We start from the raw sequence: 23,964 nt of genomic DNA, 5'->3' as shown, positions 1-23,964 counted from the left end.
ATCGATGCTTAGGCAGCATTATAGTGCGCATGCGCCCTCAGAGATGACGTGAGGGAGATGTCGCATTTCCGGTTGCGTTAGGGAAGCGTGAGAGAGATGGGGGGTACGTGGATGTATGACTGCCTGTGAAGGCTGTAAGCCCCTAGTGCGTGTGTCTTTATCCTGCCAAGGATGTCGGCGAGGAGAAGAACCGAAGCTTTCGTCCCGGCTGAGGAGAGCGACCAGTTGCTGATTCGGCCCTTGTGAGTCACGGCGAAGCTTTGGTCTTCCGCGCGGCTCCCGCTTCGGGTTGGAGTCTTGCAGTAGAGATCCCATAGTCTCGGGGATTACAGCTCCCAGAATCCCCCACCCCAACACCAACACCTGGAGGCCCGGGGAAGGGAACACTGAGTCTGCTTCAGTGTGCCCCTTCCATGTTTTAAACATCAGTGCATTCGCACTTCCTGTGTTGTCGAATCCTGATATTATTGTGGTGATATTGTTATGATACAGTCGGGATGATTATGGGGATTTTTCAGTCACTTTAGCGAAAATACACGATCTCTAGATATGCTGCGTAGTGTTCGGCTAGTGGTGGCGCCTAGCCCATCTTGGCTGATCTCAGAGAGCTAAGCAGGGATGTGGTTAATACGTGGATGGGAGACAGTCAAGAAATCCCCTAGCTGTAGGCTATACTGGGAAGTTGGGAAAAAAAAAATCCGTAGGCTATAGTATCCTCTCCATACTGTTGTCAAGAAACCTGCATAGAGTTGAACTCACCTTGAACGTTTTTTTACTTTTTAAACAGAGCCTGCTCTTTGATTCTGCATTTGGCCTGTATTTATAAATACAATATTATAAAGGCAATTCCAGCTTTGATTAGCCTCTCAATCAAAAATGCTAAAGTATAATGTTTTTATCTTGCCTGAATATGAGTTCGTGGACAATCCCGGGCTATTAATTATATTATTGTTAATTTATTAATATTAGTTTATTAATATTAATTGGAGAGCCAATTTGATCTAGTGGTTAAGGCTCCAGGCTAGAAACCAAGAGACTGTGAGTTCTAGACCTGCCTTAAATATGAAAGCCAGCTGGGTGACTTTGGGCCAGTCCCTCACAGGTTTGTTGTTGTGGAGAAAATAGGAGGAGGAAGGAGTATGAGGTATGTTTGCCGCCTTAAGTTATTTATAAAAATAATAAAGGCAGGATTAAAAAAAAATCCAAATCCAAAAAATTAATAGATTGCTGCATTCAGTTGGTAATTTTCCTGAGGAAGGGGTGGAATTGGTATGATTTCATTAGGAAACTTGTTGACTTTATTATTTCATTGATGACCTGCCTTTCTATTTCTATAAACATTCAAAACAGCTTAAACAATAACAAAAAAAAGCAGTAATACAATCAATACAGTCAAATCAAATTCAAAACTTTAAATCAATTACATTAAATAATAAACAGTTAAAAGCTTGGCAAATGATACATATTGTTGCCACTTTCTTAATTACTGGGAGAATGTGGGCCAAATACACCTCCTTGTAGAGTATGTTCTACAACCTAGGAGCCGCATAGGAGAATACCTCCTTGTTTGTACCAGCTCTGGGGATAGAGATATTTTCAAAAGTACTTTTCCTGATGCTGTAAATAACCAGGGAGGTTCCTAGAGGATGAAGTAGTCCCTCAGATAAATCTCTAAGCCAGGTTTTCTCAACCTTAGCAACTTTAAGATGTGTGGACTTCAACTCCCAGAGTTCCCCAGCAAGCCACGTTGGCTGGGGAGTTCTGGGTGTTGAAGTCCACACATCTTAAAGTTGCCATGGCTGAGATACCCTGTTCTAACCAGATCAGGGTGTGGAGATTTAAATAGTGTCTAGTAAGCAGTTGATAGCCAGTGCCAGTAGAGACTTTGCAATACAGGCATCATATGATCCCTTTTCCTTGTATTGGTTAACAGCTTGGCTTCTGCATTTTGCACCAGTTGCAATATCTGAACACTTATCAAGAATAGCCCCACGTTAAGAGCATTACACTTGTTGAGACAAGTAGTAATTAATGAGGGGATGACCATCACTAAGCCTAACTGGCTCAGGAATAGTGTCAGTTGGAATCCTGGCAGCTGCTGTGCAGATAGATTCCTTGCTACAGCCATCACCAGTAAATCCAGTGGCAGCTGGAAAACAAGGAACATACCCAAACACTATAATAGGAATGGGAAAAAGTCTGAAAAGAAGCAACTATGTTTAAGGAATTCTGCAGAAATTGGTATGGAAGTTATTTCATGGAGTCCATTATAAACTCAGTCCTGCAAGACTTTTTAATTTCTCCCTAAAAGTATTTATATAATTTCCAGCCCATGTTGTGTATCCACCTACGAGTTGGTGTATCTTATAAAAAAGATACAGTAATTTCTACTGTAGTTGGCTGAAATAAATGGATAGCACATTATTGCCCATGGTAGGATTAAAATACCATCTTTACCTACCCATAGCTTTAGACTACAGCATCTCATAGAAATCTCTTAACCCATCATCATTATTTATCCTGAACCCACTCCTTGTTCATTGTTTTCCAGTAAGAAGTCCTAACCATGACCTACAAATTTCTTTTTTGTCATAAGAATTTTTATTCATCTGTATTAATTGACATAAATCTGAATTAGTCTGATTCACTTTAATCTTTGATTTAATATTTACAGTTTTATTTAATTCTTTGATAGCAAAACATAATGCTTAGTTTAACACTTCATTTTCTGTTGGGCTTATAATAATTGCTTGCTAGTTGTGTAATTGCTTAAGATGAAGAGAATCTTCTTCAGAAAACATGGCAAGGTAACTACAGGTAGTCCTCACTTACCAACCGCAATTGGGACTGGGAACTTTGTTGCTAAGCTGCACAGTCATAAAGTGAAATGTCACATGACCGCATCAACATCAGTTCTGGCTGCAGTCATTAACCGAATCACCTGCGGTCATTAAGCACGACATCACTTGTGACTTCCTGCCGGCTTCCACATTGACTTTGCTTGTTGGAAGCCAGCTGTGAAGGTCACAAATGGCAATCATGTATCTGCAGGACTCTGCAACTGTCATAAATGTGTACCGGTTGTCAAGCGCCTAAATCGCGATCACTTGACTGCAGGGACGCTGCAACAGCTGCAAATTTGAGGACTGGTCGTAATGTCATTATTCAGTGCCATCATAACTTTGAATGGTCACTGAACAAGTGGTTGGTAAGCGAGGACTACCTGTATAGTAAACTAGAAGAAAGTGGAGTTTTGCTTTTGGGTTTGTCTGGGTATATGATTAATTCTTTATGAACTGGTTTGGCTCCTGGTCTAGACTTACTTGCAACTCTGTATTATGTCATATCTTTGCAATGTCTCTAGATCTCTAAAGAGTCAGAAAAGCAGATTATATACCTCAGACTATATACCTTTGCACTTCCTGGCTGTGGAAGGGATTATTGTTGAGATTATTTAAATTCCCTATATAATGTTTTCCAAATGAAATTATTGTTAGGAGTTTCTCATGGGAAGAAATGCATCTCGCTATCTTCAAACATTGTTATGGCTAACAAGTTAGGCTCAGCTGCAAATTGTTGTTATTAGTTTGCACGTATACTGCTATTTACTGCCACCTATTGGTGTCTGTATGCTAGTTACTCAAGGGGTGGCAATAAAATGGGAGGATTACATGCCCAGCTGCTCAGTAGAATTTTAGCCATCATGTAGTCAGTTTTATAGGTTATGTAGTAGTAACTAATAACTAAGTAATGTACCTCTTCTCTGAGAGTTTTTGGCTAGAGACTTTGTTAAACTTGTGTAGTGGATAAGTCTTGGATGCCACATACATGAGAAGAAGTGATTTTTTCTATGTTTTTGCATGAAACTTATATTTTATGTAGTTTTGCATTTTTCTCAATAAACAACCAGATATTTTATACTCTCTGGCTGGATTTCTTTGGAGAACAAGATAAGGACATTACATTCTTTCAATCTCTCTAATGCTGGTGTGCATTTTTGGCATGAACTGTGGTCATAGCTGCACTCTGCATAACAATGATAGTCTGTCTTACAATAATTGAAATGCTCACAGAAGCACATGCATATCTTCTGAAATAAGCACTTTATTTCTCAATGCACACTGAGTTACCTAGTGAGGTGAACATTCAAAATGTATTTGTGCCTATTTTTTTTCTTTGAAAATTGATGCAGGTATTGAATTGTGCTGCAAAAACCTGGATGACCACTAGATGACTGCAGAGTAAGACACAGATCTCTCTTTGCTGCCATCTAGTAGTGTCTGGATCTTTGGAACTTAGATCTCGTAACCTATGCAAGAAGGAGGTTTTGAACTAATAATGCTTTTATACTCACAATATAAAATTTACTGAGAATATCAGTTATTAGTCAGTGTTAATCACTTAAGTGTATACTCTGATTCCTTGCCCCCAAATTTATGCATTTTGGGTGGAGAAGTCTAGAATTAGCAAGTTACATTTTTGTTATATATACTTAGTAATTAAGTTCTCTGGGCTTCAAGTATCGATCAGGATTTGTTTGATTTTTTTGCAGACATTTTGTTCTGCATCCCAGTGAGGGTTAAGAAGGTTCAGAAGTGGTACAATTGCTGGGATGTGTGGCAGAACATCTGCAAAAAAACTGATCAGTAACTCAGTATTGATCTCCCAAAGCCTGACTATTGACTATGTACAGAAAACTTGGGTTACCTCTGTTCCACGTTTTGGTACTGTCTAGCCATAATTAGATAAACTTCGGTTAATTCTAACTGTAGTTGAATGAAAAAGCAACTTCATGATGTAGTTTAGGTCATTTAAATAAACTTGAGTTAATTTAAATGAGATTAGTGTTTAGGCCTAATGATTCACAGGGCCAAGGGTTCTTTAAATAAATTACACCATTCTGTCCAAATGAGATCATTGAGTTAAAGTAAAGCTCTCACCTTGCTTGAATAGTTATATTACTTTTTGTTTATTTGATTAATTTTCAGTACATTAATGACTTTTTCTTTAACTTCTTCCTACTTCTTTTACAGAGGTGCTGGACAGGAAGTAGGAAGATCATGTATTATTCTGGAATTTAAAGGAAGGAAGATAATGGTAATTATTCTGTTACATTATTTGTAAAATCCTTAGTTTTAATTTGTTTGTTATTCAAATGTGTGTCTATTCTTAGTCCATTACCCCTGGACAATATTAATAACAATTTTATGTTAAAATAGCTTTTAAGAATAAAGTTTTTTAGTGCATATGATTATATTTTGTAGTAAAACATACTGATATGTCCTGTATGAAAAGTAGCAGCTTATTCAGTTGTGGCTAGATTTCGATGGAGCACCTACCTAAGGTTTTTCATATACATTTTCATGCACCATATTTGGCTGTAATGCCTTTATACTCACAATATAAAATGTACTGAGAATATTTAGTCAGTGTTAATCACTTATGTGTATGATTTTTGTTATGAAATGATTGATTGAATCCACTCCAAATAGAGGTTAAAAATTAGTTCTTTTATTCTTGTGTTATTTGGACAGAAAGCAAAGCAAGTGTTTAATCAGTGTTTAACCAAAGTTGATTAATACATACAATTTCTCTAGTTTCCTGTAGTATTTATTACAATAAAATATATGCCCATTAAGGCTATCAATAAATGTAAGTGCCCACCTAGGCTAACAACAGTATATCAATAAACAATTCTGCCCTACTAGGCTACCCAAGTTGCTGTAAATATTCCTGCCCAACAAGGCTACTCATTCACACAAAATATTTACATACACTCTCAACACAGTTGATCAGGCTGTGCTAGAGTGGGCTGGGAATCAGACTCAGGGCGTCCCCTGCTCCAACAAGAGTCGTCTCTCACTTCCAAATGGGCATGGTTTCCATCCTTTCTTTTATACCCAACTTGTTTACTTAGAATTCATCCAAGTCATCATCCAGGTACGTTACATGCTAGGAACGTTTCGTGTCTTTTTAGTTAGGTAAGGCAACTTGTAGAATGGTACCTCTTGTCCCGTTATCTCAGAAATTCATGATGTGTCAGTTTATTCCTTACACCCACCAGCATTCCAGCCCTATCAGTGTTGAGAACTCATTCGTACCAGGTCTGGCATACATTCCAACATTCTTACATACCAGCAACGTGAGTTTCCTAGTAAAGTTCATGAATAGGATAAACATGGCTGTTCTATGGCTATATGATTATATAGATTTTTATTTATTTATATATATATATAGCTTAAATTCATTACATTTTTGCCTCCCAAATTTATGCATTTTGCATGGAGAAGTCTAGAATTAGCAAGGTACATTTTGTTAGATAAACCCTTGACAGAAAGTCATTAAAATATCTATCAACATTCAATTGAAACCAGAACTTTTCTTGCTGGGGTTAATGGACAGCCAATTAGAAAAGAGCCATGGAAGATTATTTTTATATATGATTACTGCCGTGAGACTATTATATGTGCAAAAATGGAAAGATTCTGAAATACCTACAATGGAGGAATGGTTGGTAAAGATGACAGAACTAGCAACGATGGCAAAATTAACTTGTTTGGTTAGAGAAAGATCAACAGCTATATTTATCAGTGGTTGGAAATCCCTTATGAACTTTTTGTTGAAAAAAGAGAAAAATGAACTTGTGATTTATGGGTTTGAAGATTAGAAAGGGTAGCTTATGGAAAGAAGGAAATTATGATGTAACTTTAGAGAGAGAGAAAGCAAAATATAAATGTATTTATAACTGCTGTCAAGAAGACCAGAAGCCGCTTCTTTATAATCTTGCTTTTATTTTTCTTTCTTTTTCTTTTCTTCTATTTTCTTTTTTCACTATTTGCTGTTTTTCTTTATTATTTTTATTTTCTTTTATGGTTTTTACTTCATTAAAAATTTCTTCAATAAAAGTTATAAAAAAAGAAAAGAAAGTCCTTAAAATTTCCCATGAATCCCAACCTGGTCAGGACAGCCTCCACACAGACATACACCATCTTTGACATTTGGTGGGTTGGAGCATGAGGAGATTGTCCTGGGGAAAAAAAAACTTGCATGATCACATTCTTGGTGGCTGTTCAGTAAGGAAATAAATAATGTTTGGGGTATTTACTTATGCTGGCTATTCTATTTTTTGTTTGTTATTTCTTTTATGGGTTTTTTATGCTAACATTTCTGAACAGATTTATCTTGTAAATTTTATATTGTATGTTTCTTCCAGGGTCTTTTATAGAAAGATGAGAATGTTTGAATAATGTTCCATTTTAATGAAATTTCAGCTTAAAGCTTTTCACTGTATAACTTAAGAGTTTATTTCAATATTACGTGCATGCCACTTTCACGCAATCGTATTAAAACTCATCTCATCTTCATTGCTGTTAATTTCATGGAAAATTTCTACTCCAGTACTATGAATGTTGGGAGTTATTGCTTTTCAGATATTGTATCAGCTGCATTGCTGCCATGGATCCCCACTCCAAACACAATGAATAACATTCTGACATCTCCTTTCTGTAGAGTACTGCCCCAAGCACCCACAACTGTTTATTACTACTATGTGAAAATCACATGCAAATCCTAAGTTCACAGTAATGTTACAAAACATTAAGCATACAGTATAAGCTTCATTAGTTTGACTTTGATAGCATAGTATGTACATGGTATAAGCTTATATGTATATCTAGTGATTGGTAATATGCTTCTTGATTTGAATATGCATTTTCAGCTTGACTGTGGAATCCACCCTGGCTTAGAAGGAATGGATGCCCTTCCTTACATTGATCTTATAGATCCAGCTGAGACTGATCTCCTCTTGATAAGTCAGTAAGTGCTGTATGACTTGCCTTGTATTTTAAGCATTACCCTGGCAGCTGTAGGCCTCAAGAAACTGTTTCTGGACCCAGCACAGAAACCAGGGCTGCTGGTATGGGTAGGCATGAAACAGAGAATGTGTTCTTTTTCAAAGCCCAAACAAACATGTTGTGTTTTTGAAGTTCTGCCAAACTCTTATGCGAGGGCTGCAGTTTGGCAGGACCAAAACCTGGAACATTTTGGTTGTTCTGGGTTTGGGCCAAAACCAAATCCAGAGTGGGAGAAGGGGGAATAGGGAAAGGCTGCCTCTCTCTCTCTCCCCTCTCCCCTCTTGCTCTGCATGGCTTGTGCTCTGACCTGCCTACTGATTGTCCAAGCACCTTGTTTTCCCTACCTCCCTTAAGTTGCTCCATCCCCTGCTGTCACCATTGTCCTTGGCTTTAAACATGGCATATTTAACCAACCTATCTACTCCCCTGATCTTCCTAGAGCCTTCCTTTTCCTAATTCTTATAGTGCACTTGAAGTCAAAGAGTTTGGCTGTAGATACAGCTAAAGGAGAGTAGGGAAAGAAAAGACTTGAAGGGGGGCGAGGTGAGGCAGAGCAGTTGAATATGGTGCATTGAAACCAAGGACTTTGGTGGCAACTATTCAACCAGCCCACCAGCTCTCCCAGTCTTCCCAGTACCTTCTTTTCACTATATCCCCTAGACCACTGGTGCATGTAGCTGGCTTTTTCCTACTCTCCCTTCCCCCCAAAACACTTCTGCCTAGACCATTCATGTTTCAGTCTAGAAACAGACCAGAATCAGCCAGAAATGGAGCCCTAGAACTACTGCTCTGCATATGGCGTGGTATATATATTGAATGTTTTCCCCATCCATAGGCTTGAAGCTTTGTTCTGAACTTAGAAATGTAATGGATTGTACCCTTCCTCTGCCAGTCCCAGTCCTGTAAATGTTGCAGAAGTGGGGTGTAAAATGTTTATTATATTTGCCAGAATGTATTTTTAATGCTGAAGATGTATAGCAGATGTGTTCTCATTTTGTTTAAGTACTTTAGTAATGTAAAGATCAAGTTTTAAAAGCTATCTAGCTATTTGTTGTGATAACATGTACTTCAATTCCTGCCCAAAAAACGTTTTCATTTGATTATTTCAGTTTCCATTTGGATCACTGTGGGGCATTACCATGGTTTCTGCAAAAAACAAGCTTTAAAGGAAGAACTTTTATGACTCATGCTACAAAAGCAATTTATAGGTGGCTGCTCTCAGATTATGTCAAAGTTAGGTAAGTTAATCTTTTTAAATTATAAGAAAAAACTACTGTAAAAATAATATGGATTTGGATCTTAACTTTTGATTATGTTGAGTATTTTCAAACCCTACGCTGTTTTAAAAATAAATCCGAAAAACCGTTGAATAAGATGATGATCTGCCTTACTGTTTTTTATAGCAATATCTCTGCAGATGACATGCTGTACACAGAGACAGACCTGGAAGAAAGCATGGAGAAAATTGAAACTATAAACTTTCATGAAGTAAAAGAGGTGGCTGGCATCAAATTCTGGTGTTATCACGCAGGACATGTTCTGGGAGCAGCCATGTTTATGATTGAAATAGCTGGAGTGAAGGTATTTCCTTAGAATATAGAGAAATTCAACAGGATTCTTATCTCTGGACATCTGTTTCTATTAGTTTGCCATTTCAGAGAAACTAGATTTTGAGGAGTGGGGGTATTCTCAGTCATCTTTGTGTTATACCAGCAACTTGGAAGATGAAAGGCCCATGATATAAGCTGTCCCCTTTAGTACAGAAAGGAAAGAAATCTAAATAGTACCAGAGTGCTATGCTTGAAATTAGATCTTGCTGTGTCAAGTCAGTTTCTTGTCAAGCACTTACTGTTAATCCACAGTATTAACAGTATACTTTTGGGGATATTGAGGATACACTAAAAGTCATGGATCAGACTGTTGATGTTTTTGTTACTTGCTATATTCTGTCTAATTAGAATGTCATTTCCCTCTCAAAGCTTCTATACACAGGTGACTTCTCAAGACAAGAAGACAGGCATTTGATGGCGGCTGAGATTCCCAATATTAAGCCTGATATTCTTATCATTGTAAGTTTCTTCTTTTAATATAACTTGGTATGTATATCTATTCATTTAATAGACTTACAGTCTGTTTTCCTGGATAATTGTCCTCCCCACAACCAAGCCAAATACACCAACTTTACAATATTAAAGAAATAAACCAAAATGTTTCAGGCATAAAACTATCAAATAGAAAATAGTATTACAGCAGTAGATGCCATTTTCATTAAGCATACAACACATTAACATGCAAATTAGAATAAAGAGATTGTTGAAATCTTCTGGCCAGCAGAGAAATGGAATTAAGATGTGAAGTGGGGGTGAGCACTTGTTTTCCTCATGTGGAGCAATTTTCAAAGCATTATCAGAGTAATTTTTGCTAGCTTGAAATATATAATGAGATATATCGAGATAGTCTAGTGTTCAGCATTTTTCTTGAAAGGCTTCAGTTACTCTAAATCTATGTCAGAATATTATAGCCACAGTACAAAAATGATAACTTCTACATACATTCAAGTGGTGGGGGGACTCATCAGGGAGGGCTGAATGTGACCCTTGTTTAATATCACAAAAAGTTACATACCCTTATTTTAAAGTATTACCACAGAGCTGCTCTGCTTTATCAAAGCCCCAGTCTCCCACTAGATTCTATATATATTTATATTTATATTTGGAGAAGCTTTTTGGGGGGGTGAAGGAATTCTTTCTGAAAGTTAATTGCAGCTAGTGATATCTTAGAAAAGAACAATGTGGTCTGGACAGCCTCGGGGCCTTGCTCCCTCTTTGGTGCCTTGTGCCCATCATCTTGGTTAGCTAAAGATGAAGCCACATCAGATGGCAGGACTTAGCTGTTTTTGATTCAGTAACATTGATCATTCAAAGGAGCTGCTTGCTCTAAAGACAATCCATTATTTGCCTAGCACTGCTAGAGCAATTTGTCAATTGTTAACACTTGTGAACATGAATTTTATTATAATATCATGACCAACCTGGTTAGTGTTTTTTTTCACAATGAACTCATAAGAACTGAAGATCATTGTTATGCATGTATTTATTGTTGTAATTGTGCCATTATTTATCCAGGAATCAACATATGGTACTCATATCCATGAGAAACGGGAAGAGCGAGAAGCCAGATTCTGTAACACTGTACATGATATAGTAAACAGGGGAGGAAGAGGCCTCATTCCTGTGTTTGCTTTGGGAAGAGCTCAAGAATTACTCCTGATTTTGGGTACATATTTATTGAATACTTCTACTTAACATATACAAACGTTTTCTTAACAAGTTGCCTATGTCTCTGAATGTAATAAGAGAGAAAATTGGAACCCTTAACTTTTGAAGGGCAAATAGTCTTTGTCATCATATGTGCACTCTACATGGAACTGCCCTTGAAGATCACCTTACTTGCATATTAACATTGGACAACTCAGTGTTGTAATGTAACACCAATATTGAAGGAGCTGCACTGGTTGGCAGTATATTTCCAGGGTCAATTCAAAATGCAGGTGAGGATCTTTAAAGTCCAACATGGCTTGGAACCTTGCTGTCTTAGAGACTGCCTGCTCCAAATAGAATCTATCTGCCCAAGGTGCACCTGAGGATAGTGCTGGCTAAGAGTCAAGAGGTATGACAAGAGGAGATTCAGAGGAGCTCCCTTCCTGTGGAATACCTTCCCACAAGACAAAAGAACCACAGCCTGCCTTTAGGAAGCTTTTAAAAACATGCCTCCTCCAGGGTGCATTTCGGAAAAGCTCAGACAAGAATGGGAGATGCACCTGAGCTTGGAATAAATATAGTTATTTTGATGTTATAAGGCATTATACTTTTATGGTTTTTATGATGATTTATGCTGATTGTACAGGTAATCTTCACTTAATGACTGCCCTGTTTAGTGACTTTTCAAAGTTATGACGATGCTGAAAATGTAACTTTACAACCAGTCCTTGCACTTAGAACCGTTGCAGTGTCCCTATAGTCATGTGATCAAGATTCAGGTGCTTTGCAACTGATGAGCATTTACGACTGTTGCAGCATCTCACAGTCATGTGTTTGCCATTTGCAACCTGCACTACCAGCTTCTGACAAGCAGAGTCAATGGAGAAGCTGGCAGTAAAATCCCAAGTCATGGTCATGTGATATCTCATTTAACAACTATGTCGCTTAGTCATACAGTTGCCAATCCCAATTTTAGATGTTAAGCGAGGACTGCCTGTATTATTTATTATTTAATAATTAGGGTAATTGTAATGCTGTGTATTGGATGTCATTGCTGTAAGCTTAGTGTCAGAAGATTGGTGAAGAAATATGCAAAATAAATAAAGTTATCATCCTGTGTTCAAATATGTGATTAGGTAACATGGCCTTTTTAAAAGTTATTTGGCAACCCAAGGATTTGTCACTTATACTGTATTTCAGCAGTAGTTGTACCAGATAAAGCAAGTGTTTCTTGTTTAGTTTTTTTTAATTTTTAGTTGTAAAATTCTGTTGTCTGTGTGTCTGCATAGAAAATGAGATAAGAGCTTTCTCCAAATATCTACCTTTGCTGAAATTATGCTTTTATTGTTTTTTTTTCTTTTGTTATGTTCTGAATTTAAGGAGATCTATTATTCTGATAATTGAAATTTGATTTAAGATTGAAGTATATGCCATTAAATCTAATGGAGTTACTTTGAGAGAGAGAGAAAGAAGAGTGTATGTGTAGTATTACACTATAAACTATCCAGAGAATTCAGATTTCAGTGGGTTTTTTTTTTGCTTTGCAGAATATCATATTTATTTGCCATTCATAAAATGGCAAGGTTCCCTCCTCTAGTCCTCAAAAAGAGATTCTGCATAATATTGCCATTCTAGAAACAAATTAAGTTAAATAAAACACTACTTGAAACGTTAGCCAGATATGGACTAACTAAGATTAATCACCTTTTAAGAAAGTAAGCTTAGGATCTCATAATCTCATATAATTTGTATAGTTTGAATCTTATATTGTGAAATGATGCTGGTTTTGCAGGTATTTTTTCAGAATTCAAATATTTTATAATTGTTGAATATTGACTTCATTTTTTATATATCTGTTTAGATGAATACTGGCAAAATCACCCTGAGCTACATGAGATACCTATATACTATGCTTCTTCCCTGGCGAAGAAATGCATGGCAGTGTATCAGACCTACGTCAATGCCATGAATGATAAAATCCGCAAGCAAATCAATATCAACAACCCATTTGTATTCAAACATATCAGTAACCTGAAGGTCAGTGTGAATAAGTGTGCTGCTATAGAACATGCAGATCTACTACAAATAAATCCAGTTCTGGTTTACAGTTGGGCTTTTCAACTCAGAAAAATGCCTCTATTGTTTCTAATAAAATGGCATTGCTGTTCTAGAAGACAGGAAGCACGATACACATTAATTCTCTGAAGAGCTGCTCTTCATAGGCCATTACAGTACTGGCAGAACTCTCAGTAACCAAGCATTTCTGCTATGGAAAACTGCCCTAATTATCTATTCATAAGGATCTCAAGTGCTTGCAAGGTATCCTTCTCTGCTAAAAACAGATTGGGAAATGGATGCTTGCATAGTTGCTCTGTCTCTTTCCCCGCTCCAGCAGCATTTATATTTTGAGGTCTTGAGCAATCAGAAACATTGCTAATTAGCTGTAACTAATGTATTTAGATTATGAGACAGTCCTTCTGACTTCCAAAAGTTTGACTGCTGTTTACTGAATGCAGGATTGCAGCACCCTCCTGAGGTTACAGATATCTGAAGCTCTTCCTGTAACTCTTGGTGGTCCATTGTTCTTAGCCATGAGCATTTTAATGAAAGACATCTTTCTGGGACTCATAGTTACGGCATGCAGTCTTGTTGCCGAGATCCCAGCCCAAGTATATGAAGCCAATGGTCCCTATAGAATCTGATTCTTATAAATGAGGTTTTTCTTCTTTCTCACCTAGAGCATGGATCATTTTGATGACATTGGCCCCAGTGTTGTAATGGCTTCCCCTGGTATGATGCAGAGTGGCTTATCCAGAGAGTTATTTGAGAGCTGGTGTACTGACAAACGAAATGGAGTCATCATAGCAGGTTACTGTGTGGAAGGAACACTTGCCAAGGTGAGGTCTTCTCTCTCTGCTATGTGGAAGACATTATTGCTTGAGTGCTCTACTTGCCACTTAAAAGACAGCCCTTACTTGGTTGAATCAAATAAATTTAGTAGCATGGTAATACACAATATATATGCTGTACTCATACTGATATACAGTAGATGCAGCTTTATTATTTATTTATTTATTTATTTATTTACTTAAAATTAGTTAAGTGTTAACTCTTGCTTTCCAATTCATGTAACAAATGGTAAGACTTAACTGTGCAATAGTAAATCAAATAACTAGGCATGATTAAGGGGTTCTAGAGGGCCATTCCTTAATCTGTGAGAAAGGCTCATGTCCTAGGAGACTAGACATCTTAAGAACAATTGAATGGCCTGCATATCCTTATCACATACACTCCATAATGAGGTATAAACAATGCATACTAAAGCACCGTTTGTAGTGTCTTCACCCTGAGGATTTGTCTCACCTTTGTTACCAAGCAGCAGCCTATGTCATTGCCTAGTGATACTACTGTGCATGTACGCGTGTATTTTACATATATTTAAATTAACCTTACATCAAAGCTCTTTGCCCCACGGCATAGGGTCCGGTGATTCACCGTAATTCTGTAAACAGTTGTTTGGATCCTCTCCAGTTATTTTGGTAAGTTCTTTGGGTGTATTTCCATCACTCCTGGGTATTTTGCAATGAAAGGCAGAATCCTCGAGATGTTAAATTAAATTTGGTCATTTGATCAGACTAGTGCCCCAAATTGTTATGCTAAGCATCTGAAAGGCATATTCAATATTACATTTTTCTGTTGTGAATGAAATAATAAAACATTGTTTTAATTGTGCATTTTCTACTGTTGCAGCATATCATGTCCGAGCCTGAAGAAATTACAACAATGTCAGGACAGAAGCTACCACTGAAGATGTCTGTGGATTACATTTCTTTCTCTGCTCACACAGATTACCAGCAAACCAGCGAGTTTATTCGGGCCCTCAAGCCCCCCCATGTGGTTAGTGTCTAACTTCTTTTCAAGATATAGAGTAAATATTCATCAGTTTTCAACATAAGTTCAAGAAGTTTTGTTTTAAGTGCCCAAGCTAATGTTAATCCCCTCCTTTCCTGTACAGCCAGGCATATTTGATAACCATATTTATCATTCCTCTTCAATTGTTTCTCAAAAGTATTGTTTTAAAACTGGTTCTGCAAGAAATTTCATGATGCATATTTAGACAATACTTTGGAAATAAGTTCCAAGGAAGAAGTAGCAAGAAAACTTGAGTGATACAGAAGAAAGGATATAATGAAGAATCAGAATATTTTTAAAAATGAAGGCTCATATCCCAAGGACAAGGTGCACTTCAGGGCTTGTCCACCACCCTCTTCCTACAGCCTATTTCCCTGGCAAAAAAAACTGTAGAGGGGCTTTCTGGGACTATTTTTAGGGAAAACTGAGGGACACCCCCTCTCTTTGCATTTCCATTCTTATACAGGGATCTTTGGATTGCAGCTGAGAATAAAATGACAGATTAAAACTGAGAAGGGTGGCTGAAAGAAAGGAACAATAGTATTTGAGGACCAGAAAGATGTAATTCACTACAAGGAAAATTGTATATAAAGCTGTTAAGATCATACTCTGTATGTAGTAGCTGCTTTCTCTTTCTTCCTCTTATCTCAAGAATCACCTTCCTAATTGTGCATGCTTATGTTTCACAAGCACGTCCTTAGTGTGAATTTGTCATGCAGATATTGGTGCACGGTGAGCAGAATGAAATGGCCAGGCTGAAAGCTGCCTTAATACGTGAATATGAAGATAATGATGAAGTTCACATAGAGGTCCACAATCCTAGAAATACTGAGGCTGTGACTCTGAACTTCAGAGGAGAAAAGCTTGCCAAGGTAAACGCTAATGTTTTCTTTCCCCTAATAAGAATCTTTTCCTGGTTCTTTGTCAAAGGTCATATTTTTCTTATTTAAAATATATTTAGTCCAGTGTAAGAACTGCTATGGAACTACTCTTGTTGGATATATGATTAATAAATTGTATAAATTACTGTGGAGTGAATATGGTGTTTTTCTCCAGTGGTAGAAGCATGGGGATGGGGGTGGGGGGTGGTAAAATCCAGAGTATTCAGAATGCTCTGTTGGCTATTATAGGGTACAATTGGTAGAATTTTTTTTTTTTTTAAAGTTGGCATCTTTAAATATGCCACACGGGCATATTTCACCTGTTAATATTGAGTCAGAGCAGTTTGAGAGATACACTGTTTCTAAAACATGGACAAATCTGTGATAAAGTATAGAATTGTCACCTGGGATTCTTAGCAAAACATCCTTTTTATCAGTCAGAGAAATGGAAGTACTTAAAGGATATTGTATACTTCACTAGTATCACTGTTAAAGTCATTCTATGCATTTACCTACAGATGTTTATATATGAACCTAATACACAAACATGCAGCTAGAATGCTATCCAGTTGTTTAAATGGAGGTTATATATTTGATTCACCTTCCTGTAATCTCTCCTATCAGTCTCAATTTTCTACTTTTTCTTAGGTTATGGGTTCTCTAGCTGATAAGAAACCAGAACAGGGACAGCGAGTTTCAGGAATACTAGTTAAAAGAAACTTTAACTACCATATTCTTTCTCCTTGTGACCTGTCCAGTAAGTAAAAGAGATTCCCCCCACCCATATCCAATAGTTCATTTTTTTTATAAGCCAAATTAATGTTCCTTATTCTAAATGCATATTCCTCAACTTGGATTGTGAATATTCAGTGATGACTACGAATTCATATTCATAAATTAAAATGTAAGAATATCAGTGTTAAATGAAGAAAAATTCAAACTAAAATATTTTACTGTAATACGTATTAAGACTAAAACAGTTCTTTGGAAAAAGTTGCAAGGGTTTAGAAATTAGGCCTGTGCAAAGCCTTGAAGAAGGGATGCTTCACTTCAGGCAAGGGGTGCCCTTCAAGACTGCTCTGCAAATCGTTATTTGAAACCCACCTGAGATCTGCCATGTCTGTGCTTTCTGAAAGCAGCCGCTTGTGATATGATGGACTCTTCTAAACAATATAAATCTGGAAAGGAGTTAGCAAAATTCATATCATGCTTTTAGACAAACTGAGAAATAATGTAGGGCCCAGGCTGTGGAATGTACTAAGTATTGTCTTTTTCCTTTAAAATTATTCAAGATTACACTGATCTTGCCATGAGCACTGTGACACAGACACAAGCTGTTCCGTACACAGGGACTTTCAGTCTGCTTTACTACCATCTGCAGAAATTAACAGGTATGTAGATCAGATACTTCAGACACATTAAAAAAAAAAAAAGCTTTTCCCCCTGCTTTTCCTCTGATTGCCAAATTGTATAAGATGCAATATGGTGTTAACATTTGAATGAATGAATGTAAAGGGAGAGAAAATATGAATATTCCATAGGATAACAAGATCAGAGCAAAATAAGCTGCTTTTCCACAATCATTAAAGATTCACGGATATTGGGGTACTTCAGAAGCTCATTGGAGATTTGTTGATCGGGAAGGGTGAGCAAGATATTGAAAGGACAATTTGTCCAATGCTGTTACTCTCCAGAGCACAGCTGGAAAATCTTGTCACAGAATTCTGTGCCATACATTGTAATTCCAAAGCCATTGCAGCAAAGCTGGTTTTGCAAACTGATGGTCCCGTCAGGGTAAGAATGACTGTCTGGATCTGCTTTCAAAACAATAAGAAGATAGAACATGAAATTAAAAATGGTCCAAAGTTTTTCTTTTCTACAAGTATCTGATTCACACATTCAGTGTGTACACGTCTACTAAGCCAGAACATGATTTGCCTGATTTTGGTTTTTGGTCTTGCTAGAATCCAAGTATTATGGTTTGTATACTATCATTTACAACTTAACATGTGCAAGTCTAACAGTGTTTATTCATTAAACTATGGTTAAACAAGCCATGATTTGATGATTCTAGTCATTATTTGCCCACACAAGAGTGCTCCCAGGAATGTAGGATAGAAGGACAATAGAAGGAATGTGTGTATGTGTGCATATGTTACATTACAAATCTTCTTGTAATTTTGCTGTTGTGCTTATATTTTTTTAAGGTGACATCAAAGAAATAGAAGTCCAGGATAAGCCAGCCTTGAAGGTTTTTAAAAATATTACTGTGGTCCAAGAACCAGGCATGGTGGTACTTGAAGTAAGGACAGATTGGCAGTTTTCTTACAGTATCTTAAAGTTGCTTTAACAGAGAACTGAATTATTTTGTCATATATAAAGCGGAATGGCAGTGACTTGGATTATCTGGCTCTTTTTCTAAAAACAAGATCCATAAATGGAGTACAATACTTTTAATATACAATAAAAGATACACAATTAATGAATACCAGAACTAATTAACTGGAGTAACAATGATAGTCCATAGTGCTAAAAAAATAATTAAAATAAACCAAATGGACAAATCTTTCCTCTTTTTCTGAAGGCCAGAAAATGGAGCCATCTGGTTTGATTTAAATGATCTTTGTTTGCTTTTTTTCTTCCCAGTGGGTAGCAAATCCTGCCAATGATATGTATGCAGATACTGTAACAACAGTGATACTAGAAATTCAATCAAATCCCAAAGTTCACAAAGGTATTCGCTTTTTTAACATAATTGGAAAGTAGAGACAAAAATGTATGTGTTGTTGTGAAGGGATGCAAGGCAATTTGCTAGTCCAAAGGACAGTGCTTCTCACCCCAGATTCCAGTAACATGGTCTACTATGCACAATTTAAAATTAATGTAATTGAGACTAAAGTAGAATATTCCAAGTATAGCTATCAGTGAAGGAGATGGTGTTTACAGTTTATCCAACATTAGCTAACCTGGTTAGCTCAGCTCCAATTCATGTTCTTTAGAAATAGATCTCTTTAGTAAAAGTAAACGTTTCCCTCATGTTAAACTCAGTTCCCAGTGCTTTCTTTCACATCCATGTAGTTTTCCTGGCAGCAATTACAAAAGTAGTTTGCTTTCTTCCCAGATTTATTTTTTGCCTCCCACTCTAGGCTACACCTCTGGTATTCCTTGGAAGTCTCCCATTCAACTATTAACTGATTCTGCTTAGCTTCTGAATATCACAAGATACAACAAACCCTTGATTTGGCACACTTTGGATTTAATCGACAAAAATCTGCTGGCTCGAGATTTCAGGCAATAATGGACTGTTCCCTAATGTTTCATCCCCCAAACTCCATTGCCTGGTGAATGCCCCTCAAAATAATATTCACTGATATCGGTAAAATTGGTTTCTCATGTACAAGAATGTTCCTGGGCTCAAAAAATCCCATTCAATCTTTAACTGGCACTTGGCTTTAAAAGTCATTTCTTCCTCCTTACCAGTCAATTAAATCAAGGGTTTATTGTATCTCTGCAGCTTATTTAATTATTATGCTCGTCTATAACTGAGGATCTAATTTTTGAAGAATTATCTGACTCAAGCACAACTTAACTTACAGAATTTTGTAAGGGAAATCATTTGTACTTCAAGGAACTTGGATGTATGCCAGCAACTCTCTTCTTATGTATAAGAGGTCTGTGCACATCTTTCAGGAGTTTGCGTAGAAGTTACTCTGGCTGCCTTTGCACACCAACCATTTCACTTGGGAAAAATGCATAATTAGCAATTACATTATAACGCTCTCAATTTATGTTTTTCAGCTATGATGCGTAAAATTCCAAGAAGAGAAGAAATAGAAGATTATCACAAAAAAATGGAAATTATGCTCCAGTAAGTTATGATTGTGCACTTAAATTAAGCAAAGAAGCATAGACTGTGCACCCTGGTTTACAGTAACACCCAGAATTACCCTCAATAAATAAACAAGTGTGCTATTACTTCATGCTCTGCTCTAACATTAGAACTGGTTCCAATGAGTAACTCAATGTTAGGCCTATGGGACATAAGTATACTTTATAAAACTATTCAAGGCAGGGAGACAACCTGATTTACTTCACCAAAGTAAACAACCGCCCAGTTTCCTTAAACAATGTAGTTTGCGTGGGCTCAAATCCCTTTGGTCTAAGGCTGTTAGATAAGGCTCCATATACACTATGGATTCTCTTAGCCTGCACTGGAATCTCCCAACTTTGGTGTTTACCTGGGAGTCTCTCAGCTAGCCACACTGGTGCACCCTGTGGGACTCCTCACAGTCTACTCTGGTGCTCCCTTGTCTGGAAACCCCCTTGGGCAAGGCTGCCGGAGCTCTTCCCAGATCTCTCCCTTAGACATAACGTAACAGTATCTAAAAGAGGCTCCAGAGCAGATGAAATAGAAGCAACGTGGAGGGCGCACTTGTCCAAAGCTCTCTCAAAGCAAAGCATTCTTCTGGAGCTTAGCATAGACTTACTCAATGTAGTGTTAGTTGCTTATGCTGCATTTGTTACATAATGTAAAATGCAAATTTGGGCTTGCATGTTAAACTGCCTAAAGTCTGCATTTTTAACTTGCTTTCTAGCAGTCAGCCCTCTGAGGCCAGGTCAAGAAACAGACACCGCAGGGATTCTGTTGTAGGATATAATAAGGGTAGGGTATAATAACAGGATCTTGAAAGCCTCTTCAAAACCTTCACTGACTCCTTTTTTAAGGATAGGAAGATCAAGGCAGGCTGTTCTGAGTCTCTCTCATGCTTCCTACTCTCCTAATGAGTATCCATTTTTCCTTTCCCACCTCCTTCTCGAGGCCAGTGCTACATTCTTCTACAACTAGTTTCATTTATATAACAAATTCTTGATTTTTAGCTTGGAGTATAAAATAAGATAGTGGCAAGAGGGGCTTCCACTTTAAATTCTAAATTCTTCATAGCCAAACTACCAACTGGATGGTGGAACTGAATTCTTTTTTGAAATACTTTTAAATCTACCTTAGGCCACAAAAATCATTCTAAAACCATTTGATTTCCCCCCCCCCTAAAATTCTGTTGGAAGCAGTGTTTCATTGAACTGAATGGGACTTTCTTTTAAGGAAGTATTCACAGGACTAGAATGTTAATTTTCTTAAATAGACTCTGCTCTAATTGTAAAACAACAGCCAGTGAATGAATATATTTCTAACATTTAGCCTTTTGTTTGTAGGGACATATTTGGAGAAGACTGTGTAAGTGCAAAGAAGGATAATGTACTCAGCATCACCGTGGATGGAAAAACAGCAAATCTCTCATTGGATACACGGGTATATGCAGCTAAATAATTTAATTAGAGCATTTCAATATTTGGTAGTCATTTTGAAAGTAAGAACTTGCTAGAAGTTACTATGAAATCAGATACAATGGTAGAGAATGTTGTAAAATTGATATTTGTAAGTATCAAAAATTATCCAGTTACAGCTTTAAAACTTTAGGAAAAATCTAGGAAAAATTATTTTTAAAAATTAAAAGTTAGGAGAAAATTAGGAAAAATTATGGGTAAGTTTAATACATTGAAGGATTATAATAACTGATGCTTTACCACAAGTACTTGAAATGTGTTTCAGTCTAATAGAAATATTTTTGTTACTGAATGTTACAGCATCCTGACTGTGCCAGAATATGTTGAGTTCCTAAGAGCTGAATGACTGCAGCACATTAGTTATTCAGCATATCAGTTATTCAGTTCAGCATCTGCAACACTCAAATCCCCAACATATAGTTTCTCTTTCTGTATTACAACTTTTGTGCAGCCACCCATCATAAAGAACATTTTTCCAATGCCAGAGATCAAGGGATGTGTCCAGGGCTACTATGGTACCGGGGGCCTTGCATTCCCAAGCATGGTTATAGACATGGGGGTAGTAAACAGACCTGTGGAATTGATGTACGAAGGCCATTTCAGGTTGCTTCTATTCTGTTCCCTTTTAGACTGTCGATCATGAACCAGGATGTGAAGATGATGATGAAACTCTTCGGGAAATGGTGGAGCTGGCTGCACAGCGACTTTATGATGCTATCACTCCTATACAATAAACTAATAGATATTGTATATACTGAGGGCCATAAGGGTCCTCTGATGAGTTTATACTTTTTAAAAATGTTCTTCATTAAAATAATTTTGCCCCCAGATGGGCAGACCAAAATAATTCTGTGTCTACAGTTAAAAAATGTATTATAGAAAGAGCCCATTTCTCCTGGCTCATAGACAGAAATGGGCTACTGTGTTAAAATACATAAACTAAGATTAAAAAAATGTTGTCTTTTTTTTTAAAAAAAAAGTTTCAGCGTATTTTTGTCATTAGACTTGTCTTACCAGAAGAATCAGAAGTATTCTAAGGAGAGCTCCTTTGATGTTTGGAACTTCCCATGTTTACCTACAGTTGCAAGAAAAAGTATGTGAACCTTTTGGAATTTCATGGTGTTCTGCATTAATTTGTCATAAAATGTGATCTGACCGTCATCTAAGTCAAGAGTATTGACAAATATAATGTGCCTAAAATAATAACACAAAAACAATTCTGATCCTTCATGTCTTTATTGAACACACTCATTCAACATTCAGAATGCTAGTGGAAAAAGTAAGTGAACCCTTGGAATCAATAACTGGTTGACCCCCCCACCCCTTGGCAGCAATAACCTCAACCAGGTGCTTCCTGTAGCTGTGGATCAGACCTGCACATCATTCAGGAGGGATTTTAGCCCATTCTTCCTGGCAGAACTGCTTTAGCTCTGTCATATTCTTTGGACGTCTCATGTGTATGGCTCTCTTCAAGTCTCTATTGGGTTGGGGTCTGGGCTCTGACTTGGCCACTCCAAAAGGCGGATTTTGTTTTTCTGAAGCCATTCTGTTGTGGACTTGCTCCAGTGTTTTGGGTCATTGTCCTGTTGCATCACCCAACTTCTACAGAGTTTCAGCTGACGTACAGACATTCTCACATCCTGAAGAATTTTTTGATATACTTGGGAATTCATCTTCCCCTCGGTGACTGCAAGCTGGCCAGGCCCTGATGCAGTAAAGCAGGCCCAAATCATGATGTTTCCTCCGCCATACTTTACGGGTGGGATGATGTTTTCATGATGATATGCAGTGCCCTTTTTACGCCAGCTGTAATGCTACGTGTTCTTTCCAAATAGTTCAATCTTTGTTTCATCAGTCCACAAAACATTTTGCCAATACCGCTGTGGAGTGTCAGTGTGCTCTTTTGCAAACTTCAGGCGTGCAGCAATGTTCTTTGTAGTAAGCAGCGGCTTCCTTCATGTTGTTCTGCCATAGACACCCTGTTTGTTCAATGTTTTACGTACTGTAGACTCATGAACACAGATGTTAGTTCCAATGATGCCTTCAAATCTTTGGCTGTCACTCAGGGTTGTTTCTTTACCTCATTGATGAATCTTCGTTGTGCTCTTGGGGTCATTTTGACTGGGCGCCCACTTCTTGGTAGAGTAGCCACAGTCCCAAAGTGTCTCCATTTGTAGATCGTTTGCATAACTGTAGACTGGTGAATTTCTAAGGTCTTTGAAATCACTTTGTAACCTTTTCCAGCTTTATGTAAATCAACTATTCTTGATCGTAGATCCTCTGAAAGCTCTTTTTGGCGAGGCATGGCTCACATAAGCGTATTCTTCTTGTGCGGAGCAAACTCAAAAAGTTTGAGTGGTTTTTATCAGTCAACGTAGCTCTAGTCCACACCTCCAAACTAATTTTCTTAACAAGACTCCAAGTATGCCAACACCTGACTCCAATTAGTTTTTTTGAAGTCAACTCAAGGGTTCACATTTTCCACTAGCACTATGAGGTTTTTATGGTTGTTCTCAATAAAGACATGAAGGATCAGAATTGTTTTTGTGTTATTATTTTAGGCACATTATATTTGTCAATACTCTTGACTTAGATGATGGTCAGATCACATTTTATGACAAATTAATGCAGAACACCATGAAATTCCAAAAGGTTCACATACTTTTTCTTGCAACTGTATATGCATTACTACAACCTGATCTTGCAGTACACTAG

At 37.3% G+C, this 23,964-nt stretch overlaps 1 protein-coding gene across 1 annotated transcript; it reads left to right on the top strand.

Annotated features, from left to right (window-relative positions):
- The first annotated feature begins 42 nt into the window (after nucleotides 1–42).
- CPSF3 (cleavage and polyadenylation specific factor 3) lies at nucleotides 43–22,220 on the top strand. The gene is made up of 18 exons (XM_007441063.4): nucleotides 43–242; nucleotides 5,034–5,097; nucleotides 7,718–7,815; nucleotides 8,963–9,091; nucleotides 9,257–9,434; nucleotides 9,833–9,922; nucleotides 10,979–11,129; nucleotides 12,975–13,150; nucleotides 13,852–14,010; nucleotides 14,864–15,010; nucleotides 15,745–15,897; nucleotides 16,555–16,663; nucleotides 17,199–17,297; nucleotides 18,114–18,208; nucleotides 18,553–18,640; nucleotides 19,705–19,774; nucleotides 21,118–21,214; nucleotides 21,879–22,220. The coding sequence occupies exons 1-18, from the start codon at nucleotides 172–174 to the stop codon at nucleotides 21,981–21,983; spliced, it is 2,079 nt and encodes a 692-aa protein (XP_007441125.1). The 5' UTR covers nucleotides 43–171; the 3' UTR covers nucleotides 21,984–22,220.
- Nucleotides 22,221–23,964: the final 1,744 nt, after the last annotated feature.

The sequence above is a fragment of the Python bivittatus genome, unplaced genomic scaffold, assembly GCF_059951505.1.
Source record: "Python bivittatus isolate LINGU-HERP-01145 unplaced genomic scaffold, Pbiv_v1 ctg000020_np1212, whole genome shotgun sequence".
In the NCBI taxonomy this organism is placed as follows: Eukaryota; Metazoa; Chordata; class Lepidosauria; order Squamata; family Pythonidae; genus Python; species Python bivittatus.
This window is presented reverse-complemented; position numbering and strand designations above follow the sequence as displayed.